The sequence below is a fragment of the Myotis myotis genome, unplaced genomic scaffold (assembly GCF_014108235.1).
Source record: "Myotis myotis isolate mMyoMyo1 unplaced genomic scaffold, mMyoMyo1.p scaffold_m19_p_4, whole genome shotgun sequence".
NCBI classification, from domain to species: domain Eukaryota; kingdom Metazoa; phylum Chordata; class Mammalia; order Chiroptera; family Vespertilionidae; genus Myotis; species Myotis myotis.
This window is the reverse complement of record NW_023416346.1, coordinates 42,066,892-42,093,723: the sequence shown is the minus strand read 5'-3', so window position 1 is coordinate 42,093,723 and position 26,832 is coordinate 42,066,892. Positions and strand designations below refer to the sequence as shown.

The following is a 26,832-nucleotide window of genomic DNA, read 5'->3' as shown; positions in this document are numbered from 1 at the left end:
CTATCCCTGCATTTCTCTTTAAACAAAGTAGCCCTGAGGTGGTAGAGGCAGACCCAGTGAAAGTTATAATAAGACACTTCTGGGTCTCCTAAGAAAATGAGCTAGATGCTGTACAGGCATCCAAATGGAGCTCCCCCTTAGTGTTTGATATATTTGGAGAATGGAATAGGAGGGAAGGGTGAGTCACTCACTGAGGAGGTGAGGGCTGTCAAACTTTTGAGATGTGTGTCTTCAGGAAAGAGGGCAGGAAGAGGCTGATTTAATCACTCAAGGCTTCCAGTTACCAGAAATTTAACTGTTCTATGGCAGTCTTGCTTTGGGCTAAAATCTTGTGAAACAGAGTTTTCTGAGGGGAAGGGAAAAGAAACTAGGCTATGCAGGAGTCTTCACCTTCAATCTGGAGCCAGGGGGTAAGGCATCTCTCCAGTGGTCCCAGACTTCCTTCATGGAAGGTATTTTGACTAAAAGTATATGTTTTGGCATCTACAGAATTTTGAATTTCAACAGGGTCTTTAGTGCTTATAAAATAGGATATGGGCCTAGCCAGTTTGGCTCAGAGGATAGAGTGTCTGCCCATGGAATGAAGGGTCTCAGACTGGATTCCGGTCAAGGGCATGTACCTCGGTTGCAGGCTCCATCCCTGGTCTGGTAGGGGCGTATGCAGGAGGCAACTGCCAATGTGTCTCTCTCAGATTGATGTTTCTCTCTTTCTCCCCCACCCCTTTCACTCTCTCTAAAAAAAATCAATGGAAAATATCCTTGGTTGAGGATTAACAACAACAACAAACAGGATATATATGATATCTAGTACACTTCTGAGCAACTGGAGAGGGTCACAGTGGCATTGGGGAAAGCAGTCAAAGACTGGTGAACTAACCATCCAGAGGAGCATGATAATCTCCAAGAAATATTCTGCCTCACAGGAAGGTACTCACTGCTGCCAGACCTGTGACAGATTGATATGGTGAATGTGTAAAGAGAGAGCTCTGAATAAATTGCAGGCATTGAGATTTCCCAGGTATACAAAGAAGGTGTTTTAAAGGGCAATGGGCTGACTGAGGGATGGGCTGTGCAAAATTTTTCTTGGAGACCCAGGATTTTCACTTCCACCACCTCTTCTAGGGGCCTTGGTAAAGCTTGGAGCAGCAACCAAAAACTAAAGCACTTAACTAGGCTCATAAACCTAAAAGCCAATCCTTGGGCCAAATGATCTGGACATTTCCACTAGAATTAATTTATTTGATTAAGGGAAATGACCCCTATCTTAGTTGCTCCAACAAAATGTTTTTGCTTTTGTCCTTCTAAAACACATTGTCCAACGTTAAAGATTTCAAAATTCTATAGTACCGCAAACATTTTACATAGTTTTTATAGAGGAAATGCTGGGTTTTCAGATGCTGGCAGTGGCTGAACTAAACGTTAGGCATTTGTGGCATTTGTCTCACTCACATAATTATTAGCTTTAATTACCATTGTAAGGCTTTTTTTCTTATTAGAAAATGGTTACATATCTAAATAATTCAGTGCATAGCATTAATAAAGCTCTTGGAAATTATCATTTGAAATGCTGATGCTCCACCCAGGAGCTATTTATTGCATGGTTTCTGTTATGTGGCTCCATGCTTTGGCTTTCTTCTTGGCCATGGAGAACCAGATTGGCTCATCTGGCTCTTGGAACATGGCTGGATGAGCTGAAGGTTTTCTGGTTTCTTTTCTCATGGCAAGCACTTCAATTATCTCCTCATTTTCATATCCTACTGGAACCACAGCAAATAACACAAGCAGTAAGAAGCCCTAGAGGTACTGAGCTATGTTTAAAGAATACAATAAAATTTTCCTTCTTTCATGTTTATTCTGTTTTCTAAAACTTAATGTATGGAAAATGCAATGGGTGGTGTGGCAAAGGGGTAAAATCAATATGGCTATGGCACAGGGATGTGGACAAGGGGAGGTCTGAGAGAAAAATGCTTACAGCTGTAACTGCCAATGTTTGGGTGGTTATTACTGGATTGGCTTATACTTTTGAATTGAGATCAGAGAAAAATCATGTTATATGGTATCTTCAGTTTTTTAAATTTCCAATATTATTTTTCTTTCTCTAATCTATGATGTTGTGTGACATAAATGATGATAAAGTAGCTCAACTCTGTAAAAGTCTATGCTAAATAACACTGTACCAACTACTCTGACCAAGCAGACTTACCTCCCTATTCCCCAAATCTACTCCTTTCCTCATCCTGTTTTATGGTTGATTAACTTAGTGGCTTAGACTCAATCAGTGCTTCTCAATCTTGGCTACACATTTGAATTTCCTAGAGCTTTTTAAATATACAAAGGCCCAGCCCTGGCCAGCATGGCTCAGTTGGTTGGGCATCGTTCAGTGCACCAACGGGTTGCCAGTTCAATTCCCGGTCAGGGCACATGTTTAGGTTGCTGGCTCAATCCCTGGTGGGGGCATGCAGGAGGCAGCTGATCGATGTTGCATTCTTACATTGATGTTTCTCTCTCTCTCTAAAAATCAATAAACTATTCTTTAAAAAAAATAAATAAAAATACCAACGCTTATGTCATTTCCTGAACTAACTGAATTAGGATTTCTAGCAATGGAGCCAGGACCATCTGTAATTTTTTTTAATTTTTTAATTGCTTAAAATATTACAAAGAGTAGTACATCTGTCTCCTTTTTTTCCCTCCTTGACCTTCCCCCAGCCTCCCCTACCCCTAAAAGCTTACCAGTGAGCTTTCTAAAACAGTGACTTGAGAACCACTTGGCAGGAATATAGTGTCCATGAGATTATTAATAACTATGAGCAGGTCAGGTGCTACTATTTTATGGCCAGACAATGGGTTACCAAATTCCTAGTCTAATTCTTCATGAGGGGGACTAAAGAAAAGGACAAAGATAATTCAATATAAATCCATTGTACTGGGCCCTTGTTCTTGCTGAAAACAACAACAACAACTCTCTGGCATATAACTCTGCTGATGAAATCACACTCTATTCTATTCCATCATAATGTTTTTTTCCACTTTCAACATTTCCCCCACCTCTCATACCTCTGTTTAGAATATAGAGGGGCTAAAACAAGCTTTTTAAATAGTTTTAAAAAAACAATTCAATACCATTGGATCTTTAGAGTGGATTATTCTTAATAGTTTCATTGGAAATAGAGAAGATGAGAACACACTGCTTTCCTGTGAACTGAAAAGTAACTTGGTTCTTTCCTCTTGAATACTAGCCTCAGAAACATTTTAGTACATGATCATAATTTTGTACCTACACAATTTCCTCAATAGGGTAAAAAAAATGGAAGCTATTCTGAAAGTTATACACTGGACTTATAACAGCCATAATGATTGGATTTTCCTAAAACAAGTAAATATCTGTACCTAATGGAAGAGCCATGAGAGACTCCTGAAGCTGATTTGGAGTTGGAGGTGGGAAGATATATATTGTCAGAGCTTGAAAATGCAAGAGTTTCACAGCATTCTTCCAGGGCTGTTTGGGGGAGGGGGTTAGGTGAGTGTTTTTACCTGCTTTGATAGAGTCAGGTAACTTCATCTCTGCCTTCTTCTCCTGTCTATTGACGTTGGAAGTGGAAATCTCTCTTTGTTGGCTTTGTTTTGCAAGGTCAGCTCCCTTTAATACAAAAATGAAAACAGGAAGCTTGTAAGGCCTAACATGAAAACAGCCAATTACTTATTCAGATGATCACAGGTATAAGCCCTGTCCTTGGGTATTATGAGGCCAAAATTAATAAAAAGGAAAGATATGGAGTGATAGAGATAGAAAAAGATAAGGAAAGAAATAGCAGTGAGAGCCCTCTTGGTTCAGAATTTAGGTTCACAAACCCTAAGCTGGTTCAAGTTTACCACTTTTCAGATCTGGAAAAAAGTTTGTCTAATCACACAAATAGTGTAAACAGGTTGACATGAGAATTATTTATCTTGAGAACAACCTTTTCCCTAGCACTTAACAGCAAACTAACAGAATGTGGTGGTTACAAACAAGTTTTATCAATTAACTGAAGTGAGTTCCATAGGATTTCTATTGAGCAAAACTTGTTGTCATCTGACTTGCACTCCTTGCATTAGAAAATAATATAATTATAGGTCTTTTCAAAATTGTCTAGTGTAAGCTTTTCAAATTAACCTCTCCATACTGATCTAAATTAGTGTGTGTGTGTGTGTGTGTGTGTGTCTAAAATATCTGTAAGAATAGTTCTTCAACTTTCACCCCAGTCATAAAAAACTTTCACTCTAGTCATAAAAAATCTTTTGGGATTTTTTATGACTTACTCCTTATTTCTCAACCAATTTCATGGAATCTGCTTTAGAATGTTTAGGACAGGATTTGATTTATAGAATCTTTTCACATTCATTACTTTCACACACTCTTTAAGAGCACAAAGCGGGGCACATTTGTTTGAGTACAAAGCAAGTCTTTTCCTTTGAAGAGTCCTCCTGTCTTGATTAATGCAAAGAAGTGGGGAGATGTATGCCTGGAAAAGTTTCCAGTGCAACCTGTGGGAGTGTTTTGTGGGCTTCCCCAGATCCTACCTCATATCTAGGCACCTTAGTGTCAGCCTTTGCTCCAGCTATATTCAGCTCTTTCGTAGGAGCCTGGGTCGGGGAATTCTTCTCCTTCTGCTTGACCCTGGTTATCCAAGATGGGTCTAAGGTGGCATAACCTGATAGTTTACCAGGAGCCTTTCCTGAGAAAGGAATTAAAAGAGTTAGAACTGGAAGAGGCAGGCAGAGTCTTGAGGCTGGCTGGGGCCTACCCATAATAATGTCCCAATGGGATCCTTGTGAATTGCCCAGTGAAAAAATAGATCTCACATAGAGAAGAGCCCCCTTCTTTTGTACCCTCCACAAAACCTAGTAAGGAAGGAGTTCTTTGGATAGATAAGAAGCTGTACTTCAAAGTTTACATACTGTTCTCTTACTGGTACCTTTCCCTTCCTTGTCCATCCCTCTTCCTATCTCCAAATCATGATAGGACAATGGTTGCCAGGCGGGTTGGAAAAATTCCTAGGAGGCCAGAGGTTCAGGTCATTGACCATTAATGCCAATCCTCTAACTCCAAGGAAATGCTTACAGCATTTGTTACTTCATAGATCCCTATGCAAGTGTGTAGGTACATGGGTGTGGTTATAGGCATATACATGACTATGTGATTGTGAGTTGGAAGATGCAAAGACTTTGGGAGAGATTAGTGCTCAAAAGATCACCTAGATCTGGATTCTTAGACATTTCAGGAGAGGGAAGAAGCTCTGGAAGTACAACCACTTACAGTAAATTAAGATTTCAAGCTGAGAGTCTGAACATAGTGTTCTATTAATGAGCTGTCTTTAAAAATCCACATGGTATGTGGGGGGGCATAATACATGTAAAAGTGTTTTGAGAAAATCATAACATTTTATCCAAATGTAAAGTGTACAGAGAGTGGGAGAGAGGGAATGGGAAGATGGTCATGTGTCCATTAAAGAATCCCTTAATCTAGAATGGGGCACTATCCTGTCCCTAAATCAACAAGCCAGCCCTATCAAAGGAAAAACTCAGCAGGCAAGGCTAGAACAGACTTCTTCCCATTCAAGACTGATTTACAGTTCTTCCCTCCACTTGGTACCTAACTGCCATCTGGAAAGATAGTCTCACCTGGGATCTTGTAATCAGGTTTCTTCTTGAGCATGCTGTCAGATTTGGGCTTGCTCTCTTGCTTCTCTGCAATGTCAGATGTTGTGGTAAGGTTCTTGGAGATGCCCAGGAGCCCTTGGGAAGCACTTATGATTTGTGGTTCTCTGTCTGTGTAAGATGAAACTGGGTCTAAGGAGAGTGAAGGAAGCTTGGTAGAATGGTTTTGTTCCTCACTCTTGTACTTCTCTAAGGAAGGGATTCTCTTCAGTCGAACTCCAAAGAGGTTTTCAACATCAGCCTCACTGTTGGATAAATTTGAATAGTCGTTATTTTGATCACTACTCTCAAGAACATCCTCCTTAGTGTAAGTGTCCCCAGAAGTGGATGGTGGCCAGGCAGGAGCAAGGGCGAACTTCACAGATTTGGTATCAGGAGTCAAAATGTTCTTAAAGAGGTCTTCAGAGTCTTGGCTGTGTCCCCTAGTTTTGCTTGGAGAAGCTGGACCTCTTGGAAGGGCTTGGCTGCTAGGATTGCTCTCAACAATGATTCCCTTGGCAGCAATACTCATGGAACTTGAATAAACTTGTTGCTTATATTGAGGGTCTGCAAAAGCCTGAAAAGGGTGTCTGGGAGGCAACCGATTCTCAGCACTGCTCCTCTCTACAGATACACTGACTGAGCCTGATGAGGACATCTGTGGCTGGAATTCAGCCCCATCCTCAGCTTGGATAGGGCCTCTGGAAGGCAGCTGCTCTTCAGAACTCTTCCATTCTTTAAGAGAGCTCTCAGAAACTGTGGAGACTTCTTGCTCACACTTAAGCTTCCCCCATGCCTCGGAAAGGTATCCAGGATGCAGTTGCTCTTGGGGATAGCTACACTTAACAGGAGCATTTTCTGAATATGAGAAAACTCCTTGTGGGTCTTCAAGCCTCCCCGAGGACTGTAAAGGGCATTTTGCAGGCACCAGCTTTGAAGAAATGTCTCCCTCGATATCAGCACTCTCACAACCTGAGAAAACTTGGTGCTCAACTGTAGGCTTCAACAAATATTTGGAAGGTTGATTAGAAGACAGAGGATCCACATAAACCTGCTCCTCCATATTAGGGCTCTCTGAAAAGACATGCTGTGCCATAAATTTCACAAATGACTGAGGACACTTGGGATGTAGTGATTTCTTAGACATGCCTCCTTCAACAGCAGTGTTCTCTGGATGTAAGGATATTTCTTGAATGCTAGGCTTTGAGAAGTGGGTGGGATATTCGATAGGCAGTGGCCTCTCAGAAATGCACCCAACAACAGCATTCTCAGAAGTTGGCATCATTTTCTGGATTTTATGTCTCACAATGGACCAATGTCTGGGAGGCAGCATCTCTGTAGAAGTGTCCCCCTCAATGGCAACACTCTTTAGACCTGCAGAGATTGGTTGTTTGACTACTGATTTCATGCAACACTGTAAAGGCTCTGGACCTGCATTGGTTTGTTGCTCAAATTTAGGGCTCACCCAGTGCTGCAAAGTGTATAGAGAAGACTTCAGCTGCACAAGACCACTCCATTCTTCAGAAGCGCTCATCGAACATGAGAAGACTTCTTGCTCAGCAACTGGTCTCCTTAGGGACTGAGAAGACATTTTGGGAAGCAGTGGCTCTGTAGGGTTTCCCCACTCCACAGCAGTGCTCTCTGGAATTGCAGAGGGTTGTTCAAAGCTGGTGCTCACCCAGGAGCCCATTATGTGTCTGGGAGGCATCAGCTCCACAGGATCGCTCCATTCTGTGGAAGCACTCCCTGGGTTGCTGGAAATAGTCTGTGGCTGGAAGTTAAGCTTCGCCAATGTCTGGACAGGGTAGTCTGGAGGCAGGGGTTCCACAAACATGTCCTTATTACCAGCAGTGTTCTCTGAGAAGACATGCTGGTCTTGAGGATTTGTTGAGCATTCAGGGAGTGTTATCTCCACTAAAATGGCCTTATCAGCACCCTCTGAACCTAAGAACACATTTTGTTCAACTTTTGGGTTCATTATGGGCTGGGCAAAAATGTTAGGAAAAGGAGGCTCCATAGAAATGCTCCCCTTAACAACTGTGCTCTCTGGACCTGCAGAGATTTCTTGTTCAGCTATTGATTTCACTGGGTGCTGAGAATTATTTCTTGAAGGCTTCAGCTCTGTAGACATGATCCCTTCAATAGTAGCAATTTCTGACCCTGAGGAGATTGGTTGCTCAACTTTACGCTTCATCAGGCGCCTTGAATGCACTCGGGGAGGCAGCGGCTCCATAAAAATGCCCCACTCAGGAGCAATATTTTCTTGACCTGCAGATGCTTCTTCCTCGGATGTAGGGCTCAGCCAGTGATGGAAAAAGTTCATGGGAGGCGTTGACACCCAATCTGAAAAAGCATTTGCTGAACCTGAGGCGAGTTGCTGCTGAACAGATGGCTTCACAGAGGGCTGAGGAAGGTGTCTGGGAGGAGTCTGCTCCACAGATACAACCAACTCCTCCTCAAGTGTATTCTTTGAAACTGAGATTTCCTGTTGGGCTGTGGGCATCCCTAAGGCTGGGGAAGGATGTCTGGGAGGCATATCTTCCTCAGAACTGCTCCAATCATTAGGATTACTGTATTTTTCAGAATTCCTATTTGATTCTGTGGGCACTTTGTCTTCAGGCTCCTCCAAAGCCTGGGAAGCACATCTGGGAGCCAGCTGCTCATGAGAACTGCATAAGTTCCCAAGAAAACTGTTAGAATCTGGGAAGGTTTCTTGATCATCTTTGGACTTCATCATGGACTGGAAAGAATATTCAGGATCCAGCTTCTGTTCAGAACCATTGCCCTCCTCTGAAGAAGCACTCTCTGAATCTGAGAATAATTCTTCATCTTTGGGCTTCCTTGAAGACTGGAAAACATATCCAGGAGTCAGCTGCTGATAAGAACCACTTTCCACCCCTGAAACAATGTCTGAATATGAGGAGACTTCTTCAGCTTCTGGCTTCTCCAAAGATTGGGAAAGGCTTCTGGGAGGCAGCCTCTTTACAGAAATTCCTCCCTCTGGCAAAGCACTTGCCATATCCAAAACACTTGCTGGAAAGGCCTGGATGACATTTCCAGAAGGTGTTTCTTCGCAGATAGTTGAGTTATCTTGAGCTGACTTCATTTCAAATTGGTCATTTTTTGAATCAAAGCTGGAAGCATCCTCTTCTGACTGAATATGAGAAGGATCGATATGCACCTGAGCCTTCTCTGTCACTGAAAACATGATGACTTCTTGGCTATAAGGGTTTTCCACCACTGATGAAAGAGAAGTTATGGCTTCTGACTTCTTAGTTCCATCTTCGTGGTATTGTGATGGACCACTAGCCATGGACTCTTTCATGTCTTTAGGTCTGAGATATGATAATGATGCTTTTCTTGTTTTAAAATCTAAACCAGCCATTCTCCTTCTCATGTCATTTTCATCTGAAAGCAACTCATGAGGAGTAGCGGTTTCTACTTGTGGAGCTCTGGGCTGCTTCATGACTTGTCTCTCCAAGGAAAAGCGCCAGAAAGGGCTATCCCTGGCAATCTTATCAGCAGATGAGTACCCAGCTCTATTACCTAAGCTAGGCCTTCGACTAGGTTGTATAAAGCCCCATCCTTTGGATCCACACTCATTCTTTTCTGAAGCACTTGATTCTTTTTTTCCACACCGTCTCCCATATGCTGCTGGCCATGAGTAGCCCGGACTCTCAACAGTATCTGCATTTGCAGCCTGGTCTGTTGTCTTATAAATCTCAGTTTTGATGCTCTGTTCCTGACTTGAGGGACCTGTACCAGATAGAAATAAGAAAAGGAAAAATATGTGTGTTTTTGACTTCCCAAAATAAGAACAATTTGCCTTGGTCTAATGGGTACCTATTTGGTATTGAATTTTCTAGCATGAAGAAGTAGCTAATCAGAAGCTAGAGCAACTGGTCACTAAAAGTGAAGTAAAATCCCAGTTTTATAAACTGATTCTAAGTTTGGCTCATTATCATTATATCATTATTGCCCACCATTAGGAGTGAGACACATCAAAAGAAAATTTTTGAACTTGCAGCAATGATTATCTTTTAGGAAACCAACTGGAGCAGGGCAAGGGGAAATTTTACTTTCTAATTAGTATTTGTACTTTCTACTTAATTCTACTTAATTTTCATATAATATGCCCTGACTGGGAATTGAACCCATGACCTCTTGGTCCCTGGGTTAATGCTTAACCACTGAACTACACCAGCTGAGCTCCTTGCTATATTTTTTACTAAGGAATTCAGCTTGATGCCCAGGTGGGAAAACCCTCACTGCCTTCCCTCCCCCGTCATCCATTGCATCCCTAGCTCCATCTGGTGGTTTCATATCCAGCATACAGCACTGAGCATAGCTGGGTTCACTCCAAACTATTTCCATTATGTGCAAATCCAATCAGTATCTGCCCCCATCAACATTGAATCAGTTCTATCCTCTGTGCATAAAAGGACAAATATTAAAAGTAAATATGAAAAAAACAATAAAAAGAAAGTAAAAAGGAATTACTCATTTCTTTCTCTGTTTTTCTCTCTCTGCAGAACAGTTTTGTTAGTTTCCATGAAAAAATTTGTTTAGGAATATCCTATCTTTGAACTCCTTTGTGGAAAAATATGAAATAATTGTTTGACTTAATTTATGGAACTGGGATTTTGTTTTATCAAGTATTGCTTGAAATGAGGTTGCCATCAGCTGGAGCCAACATCCACCTATACACACACACAGAGATTTTCACTCCCATGGTATTATTTGGGGATTTGGTGGGTGTCAACTATAAAACACATCTGTCTGCAGCTGCCCTAGCCCTCTTTGCCCATGGATATGGGAATTGGTCTCACTGTTAATGCAAGACCTTTTCTCTCTACAGCAGTGGTTCCCAACCTTTTTTGGACCATGCTCCACCTAAGCATCTCTAAAATCCTGATTCCCCCCCCCCGGGGCATATAATTCTTATTATTCAAAAAGTCAACTCTTATTAATGTGGAGGAAGCCTATAAGGAAATTAACTTGGTCTAAACAAGCTTCCAAGGAACATGGCATCCATGAAAGAGAAAATTTTTTTTTAAAAAGGACAGTTGAAGTACTAAGGAAGAAATCACTAAGAAGTTGTTTTTAAAAAATAATAATATGTAGTGACATGAAAAAATAGCAAATAAAGTTTCAAAACATACAATAGAGAACTGAAATGCATAAATATGTCACAATATATATTTATATACTGTATATTAGGTCCCTAGAACCATAAGAAATGCACAAAGTTCACTGTTAATAACTCATTCTCAAATTGCCCTCCTTAAAAATCAAATTGCCCCCCTTAAAAATCAAATTACCCCCCTGTGGGGCATGTGCCTCACGTTGGGAACCACTTCTCTACAGGAAGAGAAAAGCAACTTTCAAAAACTAGTTTTGGGCCTGGCTGACATAGCTCAGTGGTAGACCAGGAGGTCATAGTTCGATTCCCAGTCAGGGCACATGCCTGGTTGAGGGTTCGATCCCCACTGTGTGGCGTGCAGAAGGCAGCCAATCAATGATTCTCTCTCATCATTGATGTTTCTATCTCTCTCTCCCTTCTCCTTGCCTCTCTGAAATCAATAAAAATATTTTTTTTAAAAAAACAAACAAACTAGTTTTGGGCCAATTCTGTAATTATTATCTGGTTCTGTTGCTGAGGGGGAATGCTGAAGGGAAATTATTGGCTGCCCTCAAATATCTGAGCTCACTAAGGAACTCAGCATGTACAGTAGAGTTAGAGAGGATTGAAGAAACTCACAAACACAAACCACCTCTGGTTTTAAATTCATTTAGACCAGTGGTCAGCAAACTCAGTCAACAGAGCCAAATATCAACAGTACAACGATTGAAATTTCTTTTGAGAGCCAAATTTTTTAAACTTAAACTATATAGGTAGGTACATTGTTATCAACTTAATTAGGGTACTCCTAAGGCTTAGGAAGAGCCACACTCAAGGGGCCACAAAGAGCCACATGTGGCTCGCGAGCCGCAGTTTACCAACCACGGATTTAGACAAAAGAGGGATCCAGTATGAGCCCTCTGCAAGTGGCAATTGTATTAATTAAGCAGTTTAGATGGAGAAACCTGGACCACATTAGTATGCATCTTAAATTGCAAGCTCTCTGAGGACCAAGGACAGCTGGCCTGGGTAACTCCCATCACATAGCACTGTGCAATTAAGCTTGTGGTACATGCTTCTGGGTGAGGGTGAAGTGTGCCAACCTGCACTGTCTTTGAGCTTCTTTTGGGTAACTGCTTTTGGTTTGGTTTTCTCTTCAGAAACCAGTGGGAGGCCTGGCTCCTCCTGCTTTGGCTTCATCTAAAAGAGAGAAGAAAGAGCTTGAATAAGACTAAGGTGCTCACCCATCCCTATATGGTTGCCAAAGGGGGAAAAATCAGGAAAAAACATCTCTGATATCCAAATGGCTCTGCTGGGAACATAACAATACCATTAACAATGAAAATTATTAATAGCATTCATTACCTGGTGATCATTTTACCTATTGGAAGTGGTTCACCTACCTTTGAAGTGTCTAATCTCTTAGAGATATGCTGCAGAGAACTCTCTAAAACCACTGAAACACACTGCTGGGCAATAAATCTGAAAATGGGGTATTAGGCCTGACAACAATCATATTCTTGGCAACACTGGAATTATTAAATTTGCTTCATCACACCTGGGAGCCAAATTCAAATCCTGTTTGGCTTTTTCATCCCCAGGGAATTTAGTGAGAACATGAATTATGTCTTTCCGGCTCAAAAGAAGAAAGAGGATCAGGGTTTTTGTTGGGAAGGAAGAGAGGACAAGATGAAGGGTTCAGCATTTATACTGAAGGGGTTAAAAGTGGTTTAGAATAAACAAGGTTTTCAGATAATTACAGTGCAGCTTTAGACATGTCAGAGTAGCACTGTATTGAACAGTGTCCAGAATTTGCTTAACGTAAGCCTTTATGACATGCATCTAAAGACAAAAATACAACTCTTTATGTTCCCACTTGACATGCCTGTCAGGCTCAGTTCAAAATTACTTCTGAGTAAATGTGGTCAGAGACCTGGGTTCAAATCTCTGCTCCATCATTTACTCTCTGTAGATCCCTGGACAAGTTATTCTCTAAATCTCCGTGTCCATATCTATAAATTAGAGATAAGGGAAACCTCCTATGGGACTTGAAGACCTAAGAAATTCTAAAGCAGAGAGCAAGTGGCAGCAGCTTCTGCGTCATATATGATCCTGTACCCATTTATATTCATTTGAGTGTCAGGTAGAGAGTCAGAAAGAAGAAGTAGATGTTCCAGCCTTTTTAAAGAGTGATACCCAGGTCTTTCCTCAATGAGGTGATGCAGAAGGAAGTCAGAAGGGTCACACTAAGTTTCCCTTAACCAACATTCCCCATCTCCCAGGTTTGTGACGGGTCAAGATGATAATGCATACACAGGGTTTAGTGCGTAGTAATTGGTGATTCTCTGCTTGACACTGAACCAAGGAAATTCTCTCAGGTCCACCAGAGGCCCCCTGGGCCTGCTGCCCTGCCTACTGTTCTTTCAAGTTGTATTTGTTCTTTTTCTAAAGCTAAATTGAGATGTCTAATCAAGGAGCAACATGGCGGGGTGAAAAGAGTACTGGATTGGAAGTCAGAAGACTGGGTTCTGGCCTTAGCTCTGCCACCAATAGGGTGTTTGACCTTGGGCAACTATTTGTGCTTTAATTTCCTTCCTGTAAAATACTAAAACTATGAAATCATTTAGACTCTTTCAGCTTTGATTTACAGCCTTATACTTATAGCCCACTGTCACTGAGAAATTAGTGTTTGACCAAAGTGAATCAATCTTCCAGCTAACTGACACATCCTTATAAACATTAGCATATTTAATTCTTAGCTTTTAGTAAAAATCTTTCCCAAAGACATTACTTTCCTACCTTCCTAAACAGAGATCAGGGAACATAGTTTAACTTTTCTTGATGACTCAGGCAAATAATGAACATGACCTATTACATTGGATTATGATATACTGTGGCCCTGAGGGACTTATAAAGGTGGGCAAGGTTCTTGATCCCTGTACTAAATGGCCCCTCTCTGCTATCAACTGTTACTTTTCCTTGCTGTCAGATCTCTGAATCTGAACTATGGCCATGTTTTTAACAGAATTGGCTCACTAAGTGTAGCTCTATCTGCTTGAAAGTCGTAAACAGTAATTTGTGACATCAATATGATACTGAGAGATCTTGGGGGGGGGGTGTTAATAGCTGAGTTTTGAATGCTTTGAGTTATCCCAAATGAGTGGAACAGTGCTGCAATTTGTAACACATGGGTCTTACTTGATTAATAATTAAAAGAATCCTAATTTTGGGCTATGGTTGAATATCCTCTACAAAAAGTTGAGTGAATTCCTGATGCTAATACAATAAGCAGTTTCTAGGAATTTAGATTACTGTTTCTATTTTCTTCAGTCTCTTTTATGTAAGTTCCACATGCATAGGACATCCCAATCACTAAATTTAAGTTTGGTCACCTCCCTGGGGGTGTAAATCCTGGGACAGTACCCTTGACTTTACCACCTCTACTTAGCCTATGGATCCTCCAAATCATACCACTTCCCTAGGTGTAGTTTGCAAAGCTTGGAACTCATCCTTAGTCACATCGGAGTTTATTCCCAGGCCTCTTGAAGGACTTACAGTCGCTTGAAGGTACTTCTTTTGTTTTCGGGGGTTTAAAGCCATCTTGTGTCGAGCAGCTGAAGAATCCAAACAGCCCTGGGTGGTAGCTGGGGTGCTGAAACTAACGGATAGCTGGGGACTGCTGGGAGAGGTGAGCGTGGCAAATGTTGTCAAGGACTGTGCACGCATGGGTATAGATGAGGGCTCAAAGGAGCTCTGAAGAAAGTGGAAGAAAAGAAATGAGTCAACTCCATACACTATCACTGGTCTCCAAAGTTGGACATCCCTCTGGCTGAAGAATTCCTAAAGCAGAAATCCTTCATGAACAATTGTCTCTTTTTACTACAGGAATATTGACACTTCAGGTCAATAGGCTCATTAGTGGCAAGGGGAACAATTTCTGATTGTTCCCTGGTAGGTGAAAACAAGAAACAAGAAGTTCAGGTTGCTCCTCTACTTAGAAAGTATTCAGTGGCTCCCTTTTGCCCTTGGGACAGGAGCCCAACCACTTAATGGAGTTAACAAGGTGACAGGGTGTGCATGTTCTCTTGCCTTGTACCCCTGTTTTTTTTATTTATTTATTTATTTATTTATTTATTTATTTAAATATATTTTGATATATTTTATTGGTTTGGGTTTTTTTTACAGAGAGAAAGGGGGAGAGATAGAGAGCCAGAAACATTGATGAGAGAGAAACATCGATCAGCTGCCTCCTGCGCACACACACCCCCACCCCACTGGGGATGTGTCGGCAACCAAAGTACATGCTCTTGACCGGAATCAAACCTGGGACCTTTCAGTCAGCAGGCCGACGACCTATCCACTGAGCCAAACCGGTCAGGGCTGTACCCCTGTTTTATTAACAGGAGGAGCTGATAGGGATGAAGGCACAATTGGTGTCAGTAAAACCCATCAGCATTCTGGTATTTCTCTATAAGGGGGCTCAGTGGAGGGCAGAAAATCAGGTTGGAAGAGGCCTATAAGCTAAGTTTACATAAACAACACACTACCTTTACTTATATTACTGTTAATGGATACAAAGCTGATGGGAGCACCCTGAGGAACTGAGTGCTCCCACCCCCAATGGTGTGGGTATGGAGCATGTCTCCTTGTCCTCATTATGGCTAGCTTCCACCTCTGCAAACTATCTGATCCTGGAGCTCCTAGTTGGGTTCCTCTGTAGGGGATTCAAAAAAGTATCCTCTGGGATTCCTGACATAGCATTTTTCACACCTCGAAGATGCACCCCAGAGCAACTCTCATTCCTAAGAATCTCCAGATATTTGTGTTAGCAGAAGCCCCTTTGAAGGCCAAGTGATTAACTGTCAGTTCCCTTAAAACAGAAACCAGAAATATCTGAAACCCCTTTGGGAAGTAGGGCTCTTTCTAAGGCCCTACCTTTTCCTTTAGCCATATTGGTTAGGAGAAACCTAGAAAAGTTACCACAGGAGCCAACCATAGGATTTTATGAGCTATTTAGGAAAAGCAAACAGAATCCTTTTCTGGCAGGTTTCTGAAAGAAAATTGAGGGAAGGAAATGGGATTCCTTTCTCTACTTTTCCTCCCGCACCCCTCCTACAACCCACTCCTCCATCCCTGCATGCTGAGAACCAAAACACCCTCTATGTACCCAATGTAAAATGTTTTCATTCTTTCTCCTGTGTTTTCGAGGGAGGTTGGCACAGACAACTTCTGGTTAACAGCTGGAGTTAAATAAGGTCCTTTCACCTCAACATCTGTGAGATGTACCAGGCCTGGCGCCTACTAACTTGAATCTTTCTGGGGGAGGAATCAGGATTAGGCCTTAGGCCAGGGGAAAGGGTCCGTAGCACTGGTTGATAGGGGTTCTGGACACTTCTTTGTTGTTAATTGGGGTAAGGCTGCTCTTTGGAAAAATAAAACACATTTTAGTATTTTCCCCCTTCTGTCATGTTTCTAGACCCAGTAAAATATAGTTCAGTCAACAATACACCTGGCCCTGGCCAGATAGCTCAGTTGGATAGAGCATCATCCTGATACAATGTTATGGGTTCCCCAGTTAGGGCACATACAAGAATCAACCAACTAATGCATAAATAAGTACAACAACAACTCTCTCTCTCTCTCCATCTCTCTCATCAATAAAAATTTTAAATTAAAAATAAAATAAATTTTAAAACTTACTACAAAGCTACAGTAAGTAGACAGCGCAGTACTGGCATAAGGAATGGAACAGAACTGAGAGTCCAGAAATAAACCCATTCATCTATTTATTTGCACCAAAGGTGCCAAGACCATTAAATGGAAGAAAGAATAGCCTTTTCAACAAATGGTGCTGGGATAACTGGGCAGTTATATGCAAAAGAATGAAGTTATGTAGACCATGTCTCACACCATATGTAAATAACTCAAAATGGACTAGAGACCTAAATATAAGAGCTAAGACTCTTAGGAGAAAATGAGGTAAACCTTCATGATATTATATTGGCAATGGTTTCTTAGATATGACTCAAAAGCATAAGTATCAAAAGAAAAAAAGTAATAAATTAAACCTTACAAAATGTTTAAAATTTTGACCAATTTTGTTCTCTTGAATAGAGTTTAAAGACAACTCACAGAATAGGAGGAAATACTTTCAAATCATATATCTGGTAAGGGTCTAGTATCCAAAATATATAAAGAGCTCTTACAACTCACCCACAACAACTATAACAAAAACAATTTAAAAATGGGCAAAGAACTTGAATAGGCATTTCTCTAAAGAAGATATACAAATGGTCAATAAGCACATCAAAAAACACTTAACATTATTAGTCACTATGGAAATGTAAATCAAAATCACAATGAGATACCACTTCATACCCAGTAGGATGACTATTATTTTTAGAAGAGGAAATGAAAAGAGTTGGCCAACATGTGGATATATTGGAACCCTCATACATAGCTGGTGGGAATGTAAGGTGGGGTATCTGCTAGGGAAAACAGTTTAATGGCTCCTCAAAAAGTTAAACATAGACTTACCATATGACCCAGCAATTCCACTCTGAGGTATATACCCAAAATAATTGAAAACAGGTGTTTAAACAAAAACTTATACATGAATGTTCACAGCAGCAATATTTATAACCAATATGCAGATATAGATGAATAGCTAAACAAAACATGGTACATTCATACAATGGAATATTACTCAGCCATAAAAAGGACTTAAGTATTGATATGTGCTATAACATGAATGAACCTTAAAAACATTATGCTAAGTGAAACAAGCCAGACTCAAAAGACCACATACTGTATGATTACATTTATATGAAGTGTGCAGAATTGACAAATCCAGAGAGGAGGGAGGAATGATGAGTGACTGCTTAATAGGTATGGGGCTTCCTTTTGGGGAAACAAACTATTTTGGAATTAGATAGTGTTGATCGTTGCAGAATGTTGTGAATATACTTAAAGCCACTGGATCATACGCTTTAATATGAGAAATTACGTTATGTGAATTTTACTTCAATAAAATTATCTAATTCAATCCTTCCACCAATTCAGACTAAATGTCCCGTCATCTGATTTTGTGATATTCTGCAGGAAAAAAAAACTTATAATCATAGCCTAAATCCATAAATCAGTGAGCATCCATCTCCCTACCGCCAGCCTGTGCTTTACCTTTGGTCCTAACCTAATTGGTGTTTTGTTTTGTTTTGGCTTTTTTTTTTTTTTTTTTTTTTTTTGGTTGACATATTTAACTGAAGGCTACTTCTCGCTATAGAATCTTTTAACATCAAAACATAGTTTTTTGCTGACTGGCCAATTATCTTCATTATAAATTACCTTTCTGTTTACTTTTTAGTTCCCAATGTTAATTGTTCAAAATTCTACTTCACTTTAAAAGCCCTCTCAAGTTCAATAACAAATTAACTACACATTAGTTTGAGAATAGAAATGTTCATATGGGCACAATCTATTCATATTCCAATTGTTGATGAATATTATTTGGTTGACAAACTTAGGTATATGAAATACACATGCATGCCCTCTCATATGTCAAATGATTTTTTTCATATGGATATATGTCTCTCAAATAATACTGCATGCCTTAACCTTAAAATTTTGGCATTAAATCTGTAGAGGCTTTACTTCCATCAAAATCTCCATTGTTTTCTTCCCGAAATAACTGAAAACATCTGGAAACTATTTTTTGTTCAGATATGGCCTATTGCTTATAACTTGAAGACTAATTATTTGGCTTTTAGAATTGGATAGAAAATGTAAATGACCATGTAAATAAATAACCAAGAATGGCCTCTCCTTCCCCACTAATCTTCCTAGTATTGAGCTACAACAGGAGAAAATAAAACTCAAGAAGAAACTATGCCTCTGACTTGTGCTCCACCTACCACTACCCCCACACAACCTGCCACTTAGGATGGGGCTAACCTTTTCCGTTGTCAACATCGGTGGAAAAGCCTTTTGTGGGGTCTTAGGTGACTCAGCAGCAGCAGAGATTTCTTCAAAGTCCTTAGGGATTGTGTCAGATCGTATCAGGGTTGGGTTGATGGGCTGGCATGAGCGCAGTGGTGGAATCTGTTAAGGAGGAGTATAAAAGGAAAAAAGTTAAAACTTGGGTACTTTCCTCCAAATTATGCATGTTTTCTTGTTGCTTAATGGTTAAAGGACTAAGAACCCGAAGTTAAAAAAACATGCCAAAGAAAGAATCTTCTACCTCCCTGTTTTCACTTCTAGTACCTATTCAAACCAAAGACCCATAGCCTTAGCTTACACACCAATAGCCTTTTCTCTCTCTCTGTCTCTCCCTCCCTCCCTCTCCCAAATCAATCAATCAATAAAAAATAAACCCAAGTAACCTTTTGCCAAATATGGAATAATCAGCTCTCCAGTGGAGAAGGGTCTCTTCCCTGTGTGGCCTTCCCAGAGATGGAGGGAGGGAGAGACATGGATTTGTTGTTCCACTTATTTCATTATTTGATTATTCTATGTACCTTTACTGAGGATTGAACTCACATGCTGCATTTTGTGGAGACTAAATGCGTACCCTTCTCCCTGTTGAAGCAGGTATAAAGAAGTTGAGCATCTTAGAGACTGTGCTAATGGAAAGACCACGTGTTTTAAAGTCAACACAACTGGATCAGATTTCCAAGTCTATCACTTACTATCTGGGAGATCTTGAGCAATTTCTTAAACCTCTATGTGTCTTTATCAATCCTCACAAGCAACTTTTTGAGGTAGATATTAATATTATACCCAGTGTAAATGAGGAAAGGAAGGCTCATGGAGGTTAAGCAATCAGTCCAAGGTTATAGAGCCAATAGGTAGCAGATTAAGAATTCAAGCATAGGTCTGTCTGTCTGTTTGACTCAGATGCCATACTTTGAACAATTCTACTCTATTACCTCAGTGATCTTGGAGCCTCCAATCCAGATTCCACTTCTGTGCACGTAATGGGGTATAACTCCAAGCAGAGTTCCAGAAACAGGTCTATGCACACTACTAGTGATAGACAGAGTTCTGGAAATATGAGCTCTCTGTGGAAGAAAGAAAAAACATGGAGGTTAGAATACTTGCACGTTAACAGTGTGATGTCACTGTAATAATACTTAAATTCTTGGGTGTGTCAAATAAAGTGAATATGGTAACACTAGTCAACACTATGTGACAAGCACTAGGTAAGCACATCATATATTTAAAGTACATTCTCTCATTCAATGTTTACAAGAGCCCTGTGGAGGTAGAATCAGCAGAGAAGGCGAAATTCATCCCTCCTTTTTTGGTGGGGTAGGAATAGGAAATGGAGGAAGAGTAGTCCAAATAGGCACTGATATTCAAGTTCAGTATTACCTTCAGAGATCTGCCACTCTGGGGCTCTGGAGAGGGGTATATTTTACGTTCTGGGCTTTCAAGCTCAGACTTCGACCTGAAGACGCTTTCATGGGAAAGGGATTTGCTCATGTTTCCCCTGACCCTAGAAAAGAAGGAAACAGTCTTGTAAAAGCAGCCCAAGGGCCATAGGAACCAAAGACACATGTATATCTATAATATGGCTTATGACAGACATCACGGAAGGAGGGTAGAGATGAATAAATGCTGAGACAAAAAGTTGTTCATGAGATATTAAATGAAATTCCAGCTGCCTTTAAGCTTTTTTTTTGCATAAATGGACAAGCTGATTTTAAAATTCACAGTGAAATGCAAAAGAACAAAAATAGCCAAACAATCTTGAAAAGAAAGAAATTTGAAGGACTCATATTTGCCACTGTCAAAACTGACTACAAAGCTACAGTTTGGCACTGGTCTAAGAGTAGACATAGATCAATGGAATAGAACTGAGAATCCAGAAATAAACTCACTCACCTCTGGTTAACTGACTTATAACAAGGGTGCTAAGACCATTCAGTGGGGGAAAGAATAGTTTTTTCAACAAACAGTGCTGGGACAACTGGATAGCCACACGCAAAGAATAAAGTTGGACTCTTATCTTACATTGTATAGGGTATCCCCCCAAAATGTATAAACACTTTAATAGCTGATAACTCACTTAATTTTCACTCTTTTTCAGGTTTAACTGATTTTAAATAATGGGTAAAGCCAGACTAAGTTTTGAACAAAGAAAATTCATCCTAAAGTGCCACTAAACTTTTTTAATAGGGATTCATAAATAATACAGTTTACAGTATAAAACTGGCAACAGTCAATGAATTGAGGGCACACAAATACTGAACAAAATGATTCTTGATGTTTGAGATTCCATTGCTTTGTTATCAGTAGTGCCTGGACCAGAACAGTCATCAGTTTGAAAACAGGCATTGACAAAAGAAATTATTCATTTTGATAGATTGTTTTAAAAATTTTAAATGAACTGTATGTTCATAAACACTGACTTTATAATTATTCAAAATGTATATACATTTTTTGGACAGCCTTTATATAAAAACTAACTCAATATTGGTCAAAAACCTAAATATGAGAGCTTAAACTCTTAGAAGAAAACATAGGGGTATATGTTCATTATCTGGATTTGGCAATGTATTAGATATGACACAAAAAGCTTAAGCGACAAAAGAAAAAATAGATAGATGGATTTCATAAAAATTAAATACAGTAAAACCTCAATATAACGGACTAATTCAAGCAAAAGGATGTCCGCTTAAGCAGAAAGTCCATTATATAATAAAGTTAGGTTTTCCAAATGCGCATGTTAAAAATTGAAAATTCACCTGTTTTTCTTATATAGATATGTTTGTGTAATCAAAATTATGAATGTATGAAAAGTTTAATTTCACAGAAAAGTTTTCTATATGTATTACTATCATTTTAAATTTATACTGTATAGGCCTAGTAAATGTGTGCATTCACCAGTCACTGAGATTAGCAAATGCACATGGCTGGGGTGTGGCTTAGCATCTGTGAAACATCTGCACGCATTAAAACTGCTGCAGAAAGTCACATCACGCAACAACAGAACCAATTACTGCTGGAGATGCTGTGTAATCACATATTAATCATTCTCCCAACATTGTTTACAAGCAAGTGACTCTTGGATTTCAATATGTAGACTATATATAGTTGAGGTAAAATTCACATAACATTAAGCAAGAATCTGGGGTCAGGAGTAATCCTCAGACCTCCCACATTATATTCAATTAATTTATGCTCCTTGCAAAATAAAGACTTATCTCAGTTCCTTAGAAAAGCACCCTTACTCATACATGAGCTCGCTCATGCACTTATACGCACTCCCTTTCCCTCTCATTCTCATTCTCTCTCCTTCCCTCCTTTCCCCACCCATCTCAGAGAGATGCACCTGCACACACCTTCTTTGTGGAGAATGTGGCAAACTAAATGGACCATCTTGGAGGGGGAGGGGCAAGTAAGAAGGGGAAATATACAATTTTAGTAGAGACAGCCCTTGCCAATTTGTAGAGACAGCATGGAGTCAACCCAAATGCCCTTCCCCACCCCATCCTTCTGTTTTTAGCAGGGCTTGTCTTAGCCTTATTTGGAGCTATAAGACCATGGTCTCTAATGGTATGATTTTTGAGGTATGAAACAAGCCCCTGTCCAAAACCATCTTTCCCACTAGCAAAGCTATCTGAAATTCCTCATATTCATTGCACTCATTAAGGTCCTCCTTAAGGACACTTATTTGCTAGCTGTTAGGGGGCAGTATAACATGTTTGCTAACTGTACCATCACCACTAAGCAAAGCCTTGAGAGAATGAGGAGAAGCACAGGTGAGCTCTGTGGGGAGTTCAGATAAGTCTAGAATTTAAGGTCAGGAGAACAGGCCCAAGTGGAACTCCATAGAGGGGGATCCAATTGAGCTAGGAACAGCTGATGGTACTGGGTGTCCAGATTTTCAACAATAGGATATGGAAAATGGGGCATCACAGATGAAACTTTGAATAGGGGTGGCAGGGGCAGAAACAATCTTCCCCATCCCTTCTGTGAACAGTTATAACATTTCCCCTAGTCTCCTGGGACAGAGGGAGAAATGGATTTGGGTTCTTTGTTTTCGTGCTTATTTGTTCATTTTTACATTAATACAGTGACTTCACACTTATACCCCCAACTCAGCTAGATGGCTTCACTGATACTTTATTTACGTATTCTGAGATCTAGCTCCCCTCACCCAGTAATCACAGAGTTACAGTCTGAGGGCCAGGCAAACAAACCAGACCAAGCTTCCTGAATAATGTAGGCTATTATTACCTTATAAAACAGAGGCCTGCAGCTCTAGTGGTAGACCCCGTTTCTCAAGTTCTTGTAGCTATGACAGGGGAAGGTTTCCTTGATCTATTGTGCCCTCCACCAAGAGCTCTTGGGGAATGGGTTGTGCATTTATCATGTTCCAACCTATTGAGCTGTGCGGCCCAGACAAGTCTACACGTGAGCACAGAGAAAGGACACTGAGAAATGGCTGCATTGACAATGGCCACCAACCCAGCCTCCACAGGCATGGAGGCCAAAAGTCCCTGGAACCGAAGGCCCACCAGTGATTGGCTACAAAAGGGGGACCTGAGTCTAGCAATCTGTCCCCATCCCCCTCTAACCCCCTCACACCAGCTCCCGAGAGCTTACCTAAATGTAGATTGTTGACCTTCCTGAACCAGATTCAGAGAAGAGCTGTTGATGCTGCTGTTGGACGAGCTTGGTTTCAAGCTGCTTCCTCTTCTCTGGATACCTTCAGGCTCTTTTCTCTTCTTCTTGCCAAAAAAATTCTTGAAGGCTTTAAATTTAGATTTCTTCTTTCCTAGAAGTTAGGAATGAAAGTGATACATAGTGTGATGGTGGGAGGGAAGACAAGAGAGGAAACAGGGTCTCTGTGATATGAAGAAGGACTATGATTCCAGGTGCCCTGCAGATCTTGGTTCTTGCTACCAGGGACCATAGCACCATTCATTTGGTTTGTTCTTTTTTAAAAAAAAAGATATGCTTTTTATTAATTTTAGAGAGAGGAAGGGAGAGGGAGAGAGAGAAACATTGATAGGCTGCTTCCTGCTTCCTGCTTCCTGCACACCCCCTATTGGGAATTGAGCCTGAAACTCGGGCATGTGCTCTGACCTGGAATCGACCTGGAAACTTTTTGGTGTGACAAAGTATCTGAATTGCTGGTAAGTGCAGAAGCTCAGGCACGAGCTTCTGTGTGGTGTTTGGGCAGCCTCTGTTTAGGTCTCACTCACTAGGCCAGTGGTTCTCAACCTTCCTAATGCCGCGACCCTTTAATACAGTTTCTCATGTTGTGGTGACCCCCAACCATAAAATTATTTTCGTGCTACTTCATAACTGTAATTTTGCTACTGTTATGAATCGTAATGTAAATATCTGATATGCAGGATGTATTTTCATTGCTACAAATTGAACATAATTAAAGCATAGTGATTAATCACAAAAACAACATGTAATTATATATGTGTTTTCCGATGGTCTTAGGCGACTCCTGTGAAAGGGTCGTTTGACCTCCACAGAGGGCGCAACCCACAGGTTGAGAACCATTGCACTAGACATTCACTTTTCTCTCAAGTTCATGCTTCTCTCTGCATACTTAAAACTTGAGTGTTAGCACCAAAAGAGCATTTGTATCTGAATGCTCTCTAGTCTGCACATTAATTAGTTCGTTCATCTATTCAACAAATATTTATTAAGATCAAGCACTTACTACATTTTGTGTATCATGTGAAAGGAATAAGATATAGTTCTAAGTCTTAGCTACTGTCCCCTCATCAAGGTTGTAGGCAGGCCCTCTTTAAAACCCCTTTAACAAGTAGCACAGTGCAAGGCAAGCTGCAAGATGCCAAGTCTTAAGCCTCCTCTGGATTAGGAGACCTCCCCATCATGAACCACATCAGACTCCATGTATGGAGACCAACCCTGGGTGTGAGCTACAAAGCTGGGAACTGTCCAAATGCTATGTTACTTTTGAACCCTTAATGGAATCCGAGACAGTTGCCATGTATTAAAATGTATAAACTGGTCTTTCAAGCTTTCTTTGTAAGGGGATGCCTTTAAATTGCCAGCAGCTGAGTCCTGTGAGGGTTGGTTTCAAGATTTGCTAAAAGTGTAAGGGTAGATAGACCTATACAGCAGATTTGGGTCAAAACGCACACTTGTATCCAGTAATGTTTATGTAGGTCACCTATACACTGGGTACTTTATGCCCCATAAGGTACAGCAGTGGTGGTCAGTGAGCTGACAACTGAGAGCTGACAGCTGTCTGGACTTCTACAACTAAGCCATTCATTTCCCTATCCAAGCCTAAGGACTATATATTCTCAAACAGGCAGTAGCTTTCAACATCCTCATCCAATGAGGGCCTGCAGTGTGTCACATGCCAGAAAATGGCCCATGGCAGGCAGGTTTTCCCCCAGAGAAGAAAACACCATTAAATCCAATGATGGAATCATTGCTGCTGAGTTGTATATTTGCTTATCCACCATGCACACAGGCAGCTCGTCTAAGTTGAACTTAGCTTTAAAAATGCATCACATAATGGTGACCTTGTTCTCTTGCACTGCTGCTTGGAAAGAAAACATTTCTAACTAGCCTTTCTTCCCTTCAACCTCCCAATAACCACCTTATTCTCTGGCTAGCAATGACTAATACTAAAAATGTACTCAAATGTTTAGTCTTTTAAAAAAATCTTAGGGCCATGGCCGGTTTGGCTCTGTGGACAGAGTGTCAGCACTCAGACTGAAGGGTTTCAGGTTTGAATCAGGTAAAGGGCATGTACCTCGGTTGCAAGCTTGATCCCTCGCCCTGGTGGGAATGCATACAGGAATCAACAAGCCGATGTCTCTCTCTCATATTGATATTTCTCTCTGTCTCTCCCTCTCCCTTCCACTCTCTCTAAAAATCAATGGAAGGACATTATCGGGTGAGGATTAACAGCAAAAAATCTTGGGGATAGGGAAAAGGCATTTCCTTACCTTCATTCTTCACCAAGCTGCATTGCATTGCCATCTTCTTTTGTAGGCTTATATCTAGCTCATGTACAAAAAGATAGGTCAGTTGGTTTAGTGTTTGGGGCTGCCTAGGTGAGGAGGACTATCATTCATTTATTTAATTCATTCTTTATAAATTTTGAGTGTCTAATCACTCTCTCTGAGGCCCAATACTAAACAATGGTGACACAGAGATGAATACCCAAACTCTCTCCTCAAAGATCCATGTACCATGCTCAGTATCCTCCACCCCACATCATCAGTGAAGTCTGGCCCCCAGGAAGCCCCAAGAAGATTACCCTCTCTCTATCCTTCCATACCAAGTCTTTCTACACCATATACTACTAAGAAAGTGCAGAAAAAATTGAGAACAACTCAGTGAGTTATTAAAGCCAGTTTTGTCTTTAAGTTCAATATCTCATTTCAGATATTAGATTCCTCTTTTTCCTTTTTTTAGTGTCAATAAAGTTTAATATTTTTTAGTAACTTTTGCATCCCTTTCTATCACTCATGGACACCCATCACTCATAGTTGGCACCATAATTTAGGCAATGATAAACATCTGAGTAAGTTTTGCAATAAGAAAATGTTTTAATTGAATCCTATTTAACAGAAGCCTATGATGGCATCTTTTGTTTCTATCTCCCCTTTACTCTTGGTTAAATCTGGATTACTAGCTACAGTAAAGCCTCAGTTGAATCTCTCTGATCATGGGCTGTTCTGATTTTTTTTCCTGATTAAACAGAAACACTTCCCCTGCCTTAGTAAGTAGAACATATTAACAATCCCCAAATAAGATTGCAGGGCCTCAGGCAAACTTTTTGAGTATCAGATTGGAAATGAAAGTGAAGAGGTTAGAAGACTAAAAAGTAAATGTGGACTGAGCCTAATGTAAGAAATTTGATATGAACTTGTTTGCTTGTGACTTAATTTTCTTTCCTAGGGTTGTTAAACATAGTAAATAAATCTATTTGTAGTTATCAAGATTTTATGGAGTTACTTACCCTCATGTCTGGCCTCCAGAACTTCCAGATTGGCAGAAGCTTCCCTTAGTGATGCAGCCAT

General features: G+C 40.5%; 1 protein-coding gene across 1 annotated transcript; it reads right to left on the bottom strand.

Annotated features, from left to right (window-relative positions):
- Positions 1-1,552: 1,552 nt before the first annotated feature.
- Positions 1,553-26,832, bottom strand: KIAA1210 (KIAA1210 ortholog). The gene is made up of 12 exons (XM_036304124.1): positions 26,772-26,832; positions 23,408-23,579; positions 20,168-20,291; positions 19,723-19,854; positions 18,749-18,895; positions 14,354-14,551; positions 11,902-11,998; positions 8,582-9,432; positions 5,662-8,479; positions 4,561-4,715; positions 3,535-3,640; positions 1,553-1,757 (listed from the first exon to the last, which is right to left on the bottom strand). Exons 1-12 carry the CDS (start codon positions 26,830-26,832, stop codon positions 1,591-1,593), a joined length of 5,028 nt encoding a protein of 1,675 aa, XP_036160017.1. The 3' UTR covers positions 1,553-1,590.

Bases quoted from the DNA above. Each gene is read 5' to 3' on its own strand.
- KIAA1210 (XM_036304124.1), bottom strand. From the start codon at position 26,832: ATGGCTGCATCACTAAGGGAAGCTTCTGCCAATCTGGAAGTTCTGGAG. The intron at 19,855-20,167 runs GTAATACTGAAC...TTTCTTCCACAG, and splicing joins AGAGTGGCAGATCTCTGAAG to AGAGCTCATATTTCCAGAAC. The intron at 8,480-8,581 runs GTTTCAGGGGTG...TCAGATTCAGAG, and splicing joins TCTCCTCATATTCAGACATT to AGTGCTTCTTCAGAGGAGGG.